The sequence below is a fragment of the Grammomys surdaster genome, unplaced genomic scaffold, assembly GCF_004785775.1.
Source record: "Grammomys surdaster isolate TR1022 unplaced genomic scaffold, NIH_TR_1.0 142, whole genome shotgun sequence".
NCBI lineage: Eukaryota > Metazoa > Chordata > Mammalia > Rodentia > Muridae > Grammomys > Grammomys surdaster.
In genome coordinates, this window is record NW_021604600.1 from 1,499,882 (window position 1) to 1,512,643 (window position 12,762).

Below are 12,762 nucleotides of genomic sequence, written 5' to 3' on the forward strand. Positions count from 1 at the left end.
ATTAAACAAACTCTGAAATAAAAAAGAGATTGGAGTTGTACACTGCTAATTTTTCCTCCTTTTTAAAAGAATTCCAGTGTATTTTGCAGTCTTACAACACCACCATTCATGATGTTTATATGATTCTCACCAATGATTTTCTCCCGGAGAAACACAAGAAAATCTGGGACCAGGCTAGAGCACATGCAGATGAAACCCACCAAACTAATGCCACCCACCCAGTCGGGGCTGAGGCAGTCTCAGCCAGGATCCCAAATAGATCTACAATACCCAGGGAGACATTTTAGCAAGAGATCAATTTATAACTTGCCTCCTGGCTGGTCTCCATAAGGCTACCCTAAAAGTAGTAAATTATGAAAAAAAAAATCTAAGCAGCCAGATAGGATAAACTAAATCTCAATTGATGGACCACCTTACAAAAGTTCTTCTACAATATAACAATCAGGATCCCAAAACTCCAGATGAAAAACAACCAACACCTTATGACCTACTTCTTTTCCCAGAGTTTTCTTGACATTACCAAACTTAAATGCCTAGAGAGGGGACTCCTGAGTCCGCAGGTAGAAGTCTTAGCAGCTTTTAAGGTGTACCATGGAAGAAATGAAAAAAGCCCCCAAACAAAAATACTTGATGCTGCCTATGGCCAGCCATAATTGCTTCCCAGGCTCCCAAAGCCCAAGAACCTCCATATCCCTGCTTCAAATGCAGTCAGGCGGGTCCCAGGACCCAGGTTTGTTCAAACCCTTGCAAACCATTCCAGCCATGCCCATGGTACCATCAAGAGGAACACTGGGCAGCTGACTGTCTTCATCTCCTTCATGGCATGATGACAAGCCCAGGTCACCTTCCAGTGGACCTCCTAGGTCTAACCATGAACAACTATGGGGACCTAGGCTCTCTTGACCCAACTACTGCCATCTCCAACAGGAAGCCTTGGGTAGTCTTCATAATATCAGGGCCATCTATATTCATTCTGGATACTAGAGCCACTTCTTTTGTCCTGATGGAGTTGTAGGGGCCCACATCTCTTTCTTGTTTCTCTATTGACAAAGTAGAGGGTAGCCTCACTAAACCCCGCCACTTAGTTGTAATTATAGGGGTATCTCCCCTACCTACTTCTTCCTAGTGGTACCAACCTGTCCTGTCCCCTTGCTAGGAAAGGGCCTCCTAGCTAAAGTATAGGCCTTTATTTCTTTTCTCCTTGACATCTGCTTAACCCCAGGCTCTCAAGCCATTCCCTTCCTTCTTCTCCTCCAAACCACACAATCTGATACACCTTTGCCCTTAGCAGCTTCCTAGGTAGACCCCCTGTATGGGATACCCAAAACCTCTATACAGCCAAACAGTGATGCCTTCTTGATATCCAGTTGCAAAACCCTACCAATACATCACCCAGGCTCAATACTCACTCACTCCATAGTCTAAGGGAACTTAAGCCTCTTATCACTGACAACTTAATAAAAAGCCTTCTGCACTGCACATCTTCTCCCTTTAATACTCTCATGCTCGTGATTCAAAATACCCAACGGAACCTACTGCTTGGTTCAAGATCTCTAGCTTATCAACTTGGCAGTGGTTCCCCTTTACTGCATAGTACCCAAACCTCATACTTTCCTCTCTACTATCCCCTCAGAGACCTCTCATTTTTCTTTCCTAGACCTCAAGGGTGCCTTCTTTTCTATTTCTCTTGACCCCCAGTCAAAAAATATCTTTGCCTTTACTTGGACCAATGCAAACACTCATCCTTCTACCCAGCTCTCATAGACTACCCTACCCCAGGGACTCTAGGACAGCCTGCATCTATTTGGCTAGGCTTGGCCTCTGACTTACTCTCTTTGTCTCTCCCTAAATTTAAACTTAAACAATACATACATTATCTTCTACTTTGAACTCCATTGCTGCAAGTTTACCAAGCTGACACCTCTACCTTATTAAATTTTCTGTCTGGCTGGGGATATAAGGTCTCACCCTCTAAGATCCAGGTATCCAACCCTTAGATTGCTTATCTGGAACTAGATATTATTTCAGCTTACAAGACTATTAAGCTCAATTCCTTCACACACAGTACCTGATACCAAGAACAAAAATCTATCCATCTTAGGGATGGCTGTTTTCTTACAGCCTTGTATCCCCTCTGTCTCTCTTTCTGCCCACCTCTTATATGACGTGGTCCTAGGCCTTTCACATGAACCCCTCCTCATGCCTATTGCCAAGCCCTTCCATAAGCTTCAGTGGGCTCTTGTCCAGACCCTAGCACTATGTCTTTCAGACTTAACTCACCTTTTTCTCTCTATGTCACAGAAGAGGAGGGATGTGCTCTCAGACCCTGGGTCACCAACTGAGACTTTCCTTTGCACTCATTACATACTTACAAAAAAAATTAGACTATACTCTCCAAAGATGAGCAGCTTGCCTGCATGTTCTGGCTATAACCAAACTCTTATACACGAATAAAACAGATTAACCTTCAGGTCATCCACTGTTGTCTTCTCTTTACACCAGGTATTCCATCTCCTAACATACAGTGGTCTACAAACACTACTCCCTTCCCAAGTTCTCTCTCTTCAGGTAGCATTGGTAAATAATGCCACACTCACCTTTCAGCTATGCCCACGTCTCTACATTTCAGACTGACTCAAGTTGCTGATTTGACCTTCTTAAGGTGAATATGGATCATTTGTTTCTGCTGGCTTCTACCACCCACTGTATTTGCTTCCAACTTCTAAAGTCTGCCTCTTCAGCCACTTTCCCCCTTCACCTGGTGTAACAATCTATCTCTCCTTGCCTAGTTGATAAGTGTCTTCTCTCTGGCTCCTGGAGCTTGCTGTGCCCTCCAGGGCCCCACCATATGGAAAACTCTCTAGTTATTAAGACTTTTACTCCTCTTTCTTGTAAAAAGCAGAACCAAACCAACCCCAAACACTTTCTCTGTTAGAACCATCCCTGAGGAGCTTCTGCTCAGTTCCATAGCTTTCTTAAGCTCTTCTGGGCCTCTGCAACCTTGGTACTCATGTCTCTCAGCTCTATCCTAGAAGTCTCACAGCTTCTCCATGACCTCTTGGGCTTCTCTCTTATCTCTCTACTCCCCCTTGAGGCTTATAGAAAACCCCCTCCTATTAAATTTTAAGACCTTTCCTCTCTTTTTCCATGGACTTAGATTTTATTAAAGCCTCATTCTGTTGCTACAGCTTGGCCTCAGTACAACTAAATGCCCAAAATTGGCATGTTCAATTTTCATTAATAGCAACTTCTGCCAATGCACAAACAAACCAACTGATTACTTCCCTAGCTCTTTACCATTAGTTTTCATCTAAGTTCATCCAAGACCTCCAGTGGGAGACTTACATGGCCACCATAGGTCTGCAAAATTGGCAAGGATTAGGTAAACTAACAGCAGAGAGAAGTAGTCTTAGTCTCTTTGGCGGGGAGGAATGTTGCTTCTATGTTAACCAACTGGGCATAAAAGACAAGATCCAGCAACTTCAAATGGATCTCCAGAAATATACAGAACAGCTCAATACCTCTGAGGCCAGTGGATCATTGGCAGTCTAATATGAAATTGATACTACCCTTCTTAACCCCTCTTCTCCTCCTCTTCTTAATCCTACTGGTCACACCCTGTCTATAAACTTCTTATCTAGATTCCTTCTACAACAGATCCAAAAGACTTCTAACCAGACTTTCAGTCAGTTGTTATTACAGGATTGCCAGCCTCTATCTATGGAACCAGAGACCTGCAACTCCTGCTTATACCCTGAGAGTGAAAGTCAGTCTTGTACCAAGGACTTTGACCATCCCATTTAGCAGGAAGTAGTCTAATGATGTCACCCTCATTTCCTAACCCCTGATTGTTTATCAATAGTAAACAGAAAGGGGAAAATGTAAACTCTAGGGGCATGAGTGGCCAGGCCCTGCCCCCAGACTACTCTAATGGCCAGGCCCAGCACTTTGAGATGTAGACAGCCAAATTCAACCCTATAGAAAAAAGCCCAAGATCAGGCCAGAGAATCCCACCAATCTCAAGCCACCCTGGAAAGTTTTACCCCTCAAAGAAACACGATTTATATAGTTTTTTATAGGCTTTTTTTCATAGGCTGTCTCCTATTTAGTTCTATACTGCTTCTTGCCCCAAGTATAGACCTCAGTAACTATCTGATTACAATGATATGTTAGACTATAGCAACAAATCTAAATGTTTTAATAATAGATTTCACAAATAAATAAAAAAGGACTAATTCTATCACCCTAAAGGCAATTTCTGGGTGTTTTTCTTTATTTCTCTGTAGAAAACAGTACCAGTTCCCTTAATACTCAGAATCTAATATGAACTTGCAATTGTATTGTTTATATTGCATGAAAACTTAGCTTAGTTCATGTCTTCTATGTAATTCTAGGTCGTTTTGCTGCTACCAGAGGAGAGGCCTATATTAATGGATATAATATTTCAGATAACATGATTGAAATTAGAAAAAACTTGGGCTTTTGCCCTCAACACGACCTATTGTTTGATGATTTGACACTATCAGAACACCTTTTTTTCTACTGTATGGTGAGTCAGAAGTATATTTTATAAAATTATTTGGTAAAATTTCCTTCTTTGATATGCAGATCTATTCATTTTAATTTTTTAAATTAAATCTATTTTACTATTATAAAAAAACTTTAAACTTATAAGTCTGGTATTGCCTGATGTTGATACAGATTGACTGCATATTGAACAATTCAGTAATCAAGTTAAACATACCTAATTATAATCCAAAGTTTCTCTCTGCATTTTAAAGGACTTCTTATGGCCAGGCTTCAGTATATTGTTCTGCAGTACTTGATCCAAGATGTCCTGACAGTGTAGTTTACCAAAAATCTGGGGCTGCCAAGCTTCTGGTTCAGCAAGTTTTGTTTTGTTTTTTTATTTGTTTATTTTAATTACTACAATTATGTCAATATTCAGAGATCTTTTACTATTACGTCAGTCTCTACCATGTGTATAGTGTCTGTTGGTCCATCTTACACTGGGAAGTGGTTCAATCATAGTTTTTAGTGTTTGCTATCTACAAATGTTGTAATGAATATCAACGTTGTGAGCATCCTGTACAACATCATTTTCCTGCTTCTCTTCTCTTTCTGTACTTCCTGCTTTCTCAGATTCCTTTGTCATTTGTTCAGCCAGAAATTATCATTTTCCATGGCTGAGCTACCTACATCCAATCTGCAAAAAGACAAAGAGTAGGCTGTGAGCCTTCCCTATGGAGCCACAGAGCTATGGGAAAGTTTTCTCCTCCCTCAGAGTTTGGCTCTTGCAGACTTCTTATTTATTCCCACCACTGTCCCCACCAGGATAATTCTGCGGCTGGTATACAAAAGAAGGAGAAAAACATTTGGTCCTCTGGCTGTCTGCTTTCCTTTTCCATTCAAATCAAACTGGAATGTTTCTCTTCATTCTCAGTCTGGACTAGAGAGCTCACTTGCATGCTTTTGATTGCTTGGACTTCATGCTAAAGGGTACACAGGAAAGTGGAATGCCCCATTGTCTCAGTGGTACTCTAGATTCTGGGCTTCTCAAGACAGTTGCTGACTTTACTTTTCACAGTTCTCTGTGATTAACATGGTCAGTAGGCTATAAATAAGTATATATATTGTCACAGCACATGGAGATGTGTGCATGTACGTGTGTGTGTGTGTGTGTGTGTGTGTGTGTTCCATGTCTTTGTTAATGTGCTACAGATATCTTTATCCAGGGTCTTTCACATACTATGCCATCAAGTTACATCTCTAGTCTGTGAAAATTTTTGTTTTAGGAACTTTCCCTTAAATGTGAGGGAAGATACACAAGATAGAAGACACTTTTAATTGAATTAAATAAAACAGATGTAAAGTATTTCTAGAGATACATCTGCAATACACTTGTATCTATACAATGTCTAATGAGCCTTGATTCTTTCTGACAATAAAATTGGATGCATTTTTGGCTTCTCTTTCCAGGTAAAAGGAATACCTCAAAACATACACTGTATGGAAGTTGACCGTATGCTGTCTGCTTTTAACCTGCAAGAAAATTACCATACATTATCAGGCTTAGTGAGTGGAGGAGTGAGGCGCAAACTCTCCATCATTTTAGCACTTATGGGAGGCTCCAAGGTATTCAAAAAGCAGAGAAAGGGGAACATGTGAGCACAGAGTGGGAGGTGAAGCAGGGACTCTGTATAAGAGTTTCTGCAGCTCAGCTCTCTAAAACCTACAAGCTGATACGAATATGAAAGGAAACATGACAGTGTAGAAAGAAGGGAGTCATCAGCATTTTTGTCACAGCTGGTATACAATAATGTTTGGGAGTGTTGCGATTTTCTTAGGTTCACATCTACTTTAGTTGTCATTCTGTGCCTTAGCTCCAGTGCTCTCCCTTCAAATAGTAATGTAGCCCAGTATTAATTGTCAGTGATCATAGAATTGTTCTTCTGGCTTTTAGGTAGTGATACTTGATGAACCATCATCTGGCATGGACCCAGTGTCAAGAAGGGCCACCTGGGATATCCTTCAGTATTATAAGCAGAATCGGACCATTTTACTAACCACACACTACATGGATGAAGTTGACGTCCTGGGTGACCGCATTGCCATCATGGTCAGGGGGACCTTGCACTGCTGTGGCTCTTCAGTATTCCTGAAACAAATATATGGTCTCACTCCATTTGATCTTTCTTAGGATACCAATACCTTAGTAATACTCTTCTAATATTATCTTCATTTTATTTTGATTATATACCTAAAACTTAATGATCTTCCTCTATTCTGCAATTTTGGTATCAATTATTATAATTTTTAAAAAAATTTTTTTGTTCTTTGAGATTTTCATATGTATTTTGATCATGGTTTTTTGCAGTTTTACACAAAGTTGCTGACCCATTTTATACTTGCTGTCAATCTTTGTCTCTGTAATGTATTCCTGCATCCACATGGTTATTTGGCTGATTGAAATGACTGAGCATTCAGTCAATCAGTCAGTCAGTCAGTCATTGAGAGGACGAATGAAATATCCCTTATTTTAATCTCCATGTTGCCAACCAGTATCAAATCCCCATCATAATGACGTAAGTCTGAAATGTTGTGATTACCAATTAGAATGTAATGCAGAATAAGTTAATCAAATAAGGGAAGGCTAGAGAAATGGCTCAGTGGTTTAGAACACCTGTTGCTCTTGCAGAGGATCTAGGTTAAATTCTCATCACCTACCTGGCAGCTGATCGTCATCTATAATTCTAGTTCCAAGGAGTCGTTGCCCTCCTGTACCCTCCTGTACAGAAACTAGGCATGCATGTGGTTCACAGACATATATGCAGGCCAAATACTCATACATATAAAATAAGATTCTATGAGTGAAATAAGGCAATTTGATAATTATATGTGTCTATAATAAGTGACAAAATTGGTATCTTAAGCAGTGAATTATTTGGGGCTAAGATTATAGAAGGAATTTTCACTAGAGGCTATAAATGTCAGCCATGGTAGTAAGAGTCTAAAATTAGAGTGTATAAATGTAAATAGAAATAACTAAATGTTAATTAACATAAATTTATTCAGGATTTGAGTCCACTCAATTCAATTACTGATCTCCTATGACTGGTTACCATGCTGTGTCCTTTATGTATTAGATTCAAAACATTAGCCCCACTTTATAGAACATAATCCTTGAGAATTTCGTATATTGTATTTTGATAATATTCTCATACATATTTTATTAGATTAATTTATTTTGTGTGTAAGGATGTATTTGTCTGCATGTATGTATGCACACCACATGTGTGCCCGGTAGCAATGGAGGTCAGGGCATTGGATTTCCTGGAACTCACTATGGGTGCTTGAAAAGCATCACATGGGTACTTAGAACCAAACCAAGGTCCTCTGCAATAAAAACAAGTGGTGTTAACTGCTTGCTACCATTTCTCAAGCTGTCTACAACCCCAGATACATTTTTTAAAATATTATCTAATGTCAATTTAGATACCAACTTCATTTTTCAAAGTTTATGATTACTTTACAGGTTGAAACATCCTGAAAAACTACATTTTTATTTGTGATACTCACTTGTGTATCCTTGGGGTTTAGATTAATGTCTGATACATGATGTACAACAACAGCAAATAAATGATTATTACAATTTCTATTTCAAAATAAGTAGCCCAATGACAGGGGTCTCACTTTTGTATATCAGCGATGTTTGGTTATATATGCTAAATCATGGTTCTCTAAGGATTATATTGAAATTCTAGAGGTAGCTGTTATGTATTTAGTGCCTTAAAGTGCCATTTGAAAGCTTTTGTATCAGCTACCACATTTTCATTACTAAAGGTCTTATGGCAAACCATATCTTCTTTCTTGTAGGAGTAGATAACCTGAACCATAAAGAGCAAAAATTGGTCTTAAGCATATTAAAAAGAGAAATAGAAAGCTTCTTCAGTTGGTCATCTAAATGGTTTATTTCAGGTGCTGGATATCATATAGTCTTGGAGAAGGAACCACACTGTGACGTTGAAAGTATCGTTGCAATGGTTCAGCAGCATATTCCAGATGCTAAGTTGGAAAATGATATAGGAAATGAATTATCATTTATCTTACCCAAAAAGTATGTATCAAGGTATGGATCTCAGTAATTCTAGATGGTTTGTGTGGGGGTTACCAGAAACATGTTTTCATTTTCTAGACTTAGTAACCTTGGTGAGTAATGTATTTGTAATAAACCAAGATTTTTTTTTTATCATTTAACAAGTTTCTTAGCTATCATTTGTAAGGTAGATTTAGGAAGCTCATGGCTCAGTATTTCTGGTACTGAACAAAGATTTGCCTCAAAATTTCAAGTTTACTCAACATTTATCTGATACTTTCTCTTTGAAGTTTTCCAACCTAGTGGCCATAGCTTTTTTTTACTGGATATTTTCTTTATTTACGTTTCAAATGTTATCCCTTTTCCCGGTCCTCCCCGGAGCCCCTAGCCCATCCCCCTTCCCCTGCTTTTATGAGAGTGTTCACCCATTCACCCACTCCTGCTTCCCTGCCCTTGAATTCCTCTACACTGGGGCATTGAGCCTTCACAGGACCAAGGGCCTCTTCTCCCATTGATGCCCAACAAGGCCATCTTCTGCTACGTATGCATCTGGAGCCATGGGTCTTTCCATGTGTACTTTTGGTGGTTTAGTCCCTGGGAGCTCTGGGGGATCTCATTGGTTGATATTATTAATCTTCCTATGGGGTTGCAAACCCCTTCAGCTCCTTAAGTCCTTTCTCTAACTCCTCCATTGGGGACCCCATTGGGGACCCCATGCTCAGTCCAGTGGTTGGCTGCAAGCATCCACTTCTGTATTTATCAGGCTCTAGCAGAGCCTCTCAGGAGACAGCTATATCAGGCTCCTGTCCACATGCACTTCTTGGCATCCACAATAGTGTCTGGGTTTGGTGACTGTATATGGGATGGATCCCCAGATGGGGCAGTCTCTGGATGACCTTTCCTTCAGTCTCTGCTCCACACTTTGTCTCTATACTTGCTCCCATGAGTATTTTGTTACTCCTTCTAAGAAGGACCAAAGCACCCACACTTCGGTCTTTCTTCTCCTCCTCCTCCTTCTCCTCCTTCTCCTCCTCCTTCTCCTCCTCTTCCTCCTCCTCCTCCTCCTTCTCCTCCTCCTCCTCCTCCTTCTCCTCCTCCTCTTCTTCCTTCTCCTCCTCCTTCTCTTCTTCCTCCTTCTTCTTCTTCTTGAGCTTCACGTGGTCTGTGAGTTGTATCTTGGGTATTCTGAGCATTTGAGCTAATATCCACTTCTCAGTGAGTGCATGTCATGTGTGTTCTTTTGTATTTAGGTTACCTCACTCAGGAGGATATTTCTAGTTCCATCCATTTGCCTATGAATTTCATGAAATCATTGTTTTTAATAATTCATTGTGTAAATGTACCACATTTTCTGTATCCATTCCTCTGTTGAAGGACATCTGGGTTCTTTCCAGCTTCTGGATATTATAAGGCTGCTATGAACATAGTGGAGCATGTGTCCTTGTTATATGTTGGAGCATCTTTTGGGTATATGCCCAGGAGTGGTATAGCTAGATCCTCAGGTAAGATTATGTCCAACTTTCTGAGAAACTGCCAGACTAATTTCATAAAGTTAAGAAGAGCAATTCATTTGGAATAATAAAAAAAAAAACAGGATAGCAAAAACTATTCTCAACAATAAGAGAACTTCTGGGGGAAACACCATCCCTGACCTCAAGCTGTATTAAAGAGCAATAGTGATAAAAGCTGCATAGTATTGGTACAGAGAAGGCAGGAAGATCAATGGAATAGAATTGAAGACCCAGAAATGAACCCACACACCTATGGTCACTTGATCTTTGACAAAGGAGCTAAAACCATCCAGTGGAAAAAAAGACAGCATTTTCAACAAATGGTGCTGGAGGTCAGCATGTAGAAGAACGAAAATCAATCCATTCTTATCTCCTTGTACAAAGCTCAAGTCCAGGTGGATTAAGGACCTCTACATAAAACCAGATATACTGAAAGTAATATAGGAGAAAGTGAGGGAAAGCCTCAAACACATGGGCACAGGGGAAAAGTTCCTGAACAGAATACCAAGGCTTATGCTCTAAGATCAAGAATTGACAAATGGGACCTCATAAAAATTGCAAAGCTTCTGTAAGGCAAAGGACACTGTCAATAGGACAAAACGGCAACCAACAGATTGGGAAAAGATCTTTACCAACCCTACATCCGATAGAGAGCTAATATTCAAAGAACTTAAGTAGTTAGAATTCAGAGAATCAAATAACCCTATTAAAAATGGGATACAAAGCTAAACAAAGAACGCTCAACTGAGGAATACTGAATGGCCAAGAAGCACCTAAAGAAATGTTCAACATCATTAGTCATCAGGAAAATGAAAATCAAAACAACCCTGAGATCCACTTCACACCAGTCAGAATGGCTAAGATCAAAAACTCAGGTGACAGCAGATGCTGGCTAGGATGTGGAGAAAGAGAAACACTCCTCCATTGTTGATGGGATTGCAAGCTGGTACAACCACTCTGGAAATCAGTCTTGCCATAGCATTCTAATGTTAGTGATGGACAGTAATGTCACTGTTTCCAGTGTACAAACAGGTGCTAAGAAATGGAACCCAGAGGAATGTTAAGACTGTAAGAGTAAAATGCAGATTGAATAGCAATTCTTAGAGAAGCTGCAACACATCTGTTTGACCTCAACTACTAGGCAAATGAATTATTGAAGGGAGACATCAAGCTATTTCATTGTACTTGCCATTCTAGCTAAGAGAAATGCTTAAGTGTGTTCATTATTCATTCTTAGGGACTGTACCAGATTTATGTTCTTATCAAATGTTACTACTAGTAAAAATTACTAACACATAGATATCCATCTTTGACTAATACTAGACTTTGAGGTTTCAAAGTGCAGAGCTCCGTCTCTCCCTCCATCCCTTCTAACCTCTCTTTTCTCACTTCTCTCAATTTGCATCTTGCTTGTAGATCAAATGTAGGCTCTTAGCTACTGTTCTAGCACCATGTCAGCCTGCCTGCTGACAAGCTCCCTGCCATGATGATCAATAACCTTCTGAAACTATAAGCAAGCCTCCAATAAACTATTTCATTTGTATGTTGCCATGGTCATGGAATCTCTTGACAGCAATATAAAAGTAATTAAAGTAACATCTCAAAAATATAAGTTGGCTTTCATACATAAGAATAGCTATAGGCTGTTAGACAGCAAGAAAAGAAACAACTATAATAAAATTACTATACCTCATTTAAGTCATAGAATAGCCCACTGAAGTTGGTAAAAATTTAAATATAAGAATTTCTTGGTCATCTCCTTAAACTTACAAGCTAAGATTAATTGCTTCATTTGCTTTTTGCCAATCGCAGATCTCTGTACTTTATATGTGTATATTTACACAATCAAGTAATGAGGAAGAGATTTAAAACTAGCTTCATATTACTATTTTTCCATCCACAGAATGTGGCTAACAAAAATGAAAAGGTTCTAAGATACTTGTGTCAGAAGACTGATACATTTAACAAAGCTTCAGTCATACTGATTAGGAAAATAGAAACAAAAAATTACCTATATTTAGAATGAAGGAAGTAATATCACTACATATACTATAGACAGTATATTAAAATAATAGTGTAAGGATAATAGTAATAATAATGTGCTAATGATACCTTTGGTCAACCTGAAATAATAGTTCCTTAAAAGGCTGATGATGCAGAACACTTGCTTAGCATGTACAAGGCCCTATATCCAATCCTCAGAGAAAAAGAAAAAATACTTTGAAAAACCCTAACTGTATAGAGGTTCACTGAAATGTATAGATTTTCTATGGGACTGATTTTGGTCTGTGGTTTGTTGTCATTGTTTTATTTTGTTTTTGAAAGTTCTTTACAACAAAGTTTGAATTTAAAAAAAATTAAATCTTACCACAAGACAAAAATAGGGGTCTGCATCTATAGTTCTGAGCTGAGACAGTAAGGTCATGATCCCAGGAATTTGAGGCAAGCATAGCAAGAACCTGTCTTAAGAAAAGTAAATCCACAAAAAAAAAACCTTAAGAGCCAAATGGCTTCAAGTATAAACAAGTATAAATTGTACTAAACAGTTCAAGAATTTTTTTAATTACCAATTATATATAAGTTTTTTTTCTGGAGAAATTAGAGAAGGGAACATTTCAATTTTGTTTTGGAAGATCAGTATTTCCCTTATAAACA

General features: G+C 39.0%; 1 protein-coding gene across 2 annotated transcripts in view; it reads left to right on the forward strand.

Annotated features, from left to right (window-relative positions):
- The window catches only part of LOC114618480 (ATP-binding cassette sub-family A member 3-like), a 187,718-nt gene that overhangs the window by 93,720 nt on the left and 81,236 nt on the right, over positions 1–12,762 (forward strand). The window contains exons 9-12 of one of the 2 annotated variants that reach the window (XM_028764249.1): positions 4,395–4,549; positions 5,980–6,135; positions 6,464–6,674; positions 8,479–8,629. In XM_028764249.1, coding sequence (XP_028620082.1) covers positions 4,395–4,549; positions 5,980–6,135; positions 6,464–6,674; positions 8,479–8,629 — 673 coding nt within the window. The remainder of the gene's footprint in view (positions 1–4,394; positions 4,550–5,979; positions 6,136–6,463; positions 6,675–8,478; positions 8,630–12,762) is intronic. The other variant, XM_028764248.1, reaches the window with a different exon arrangement.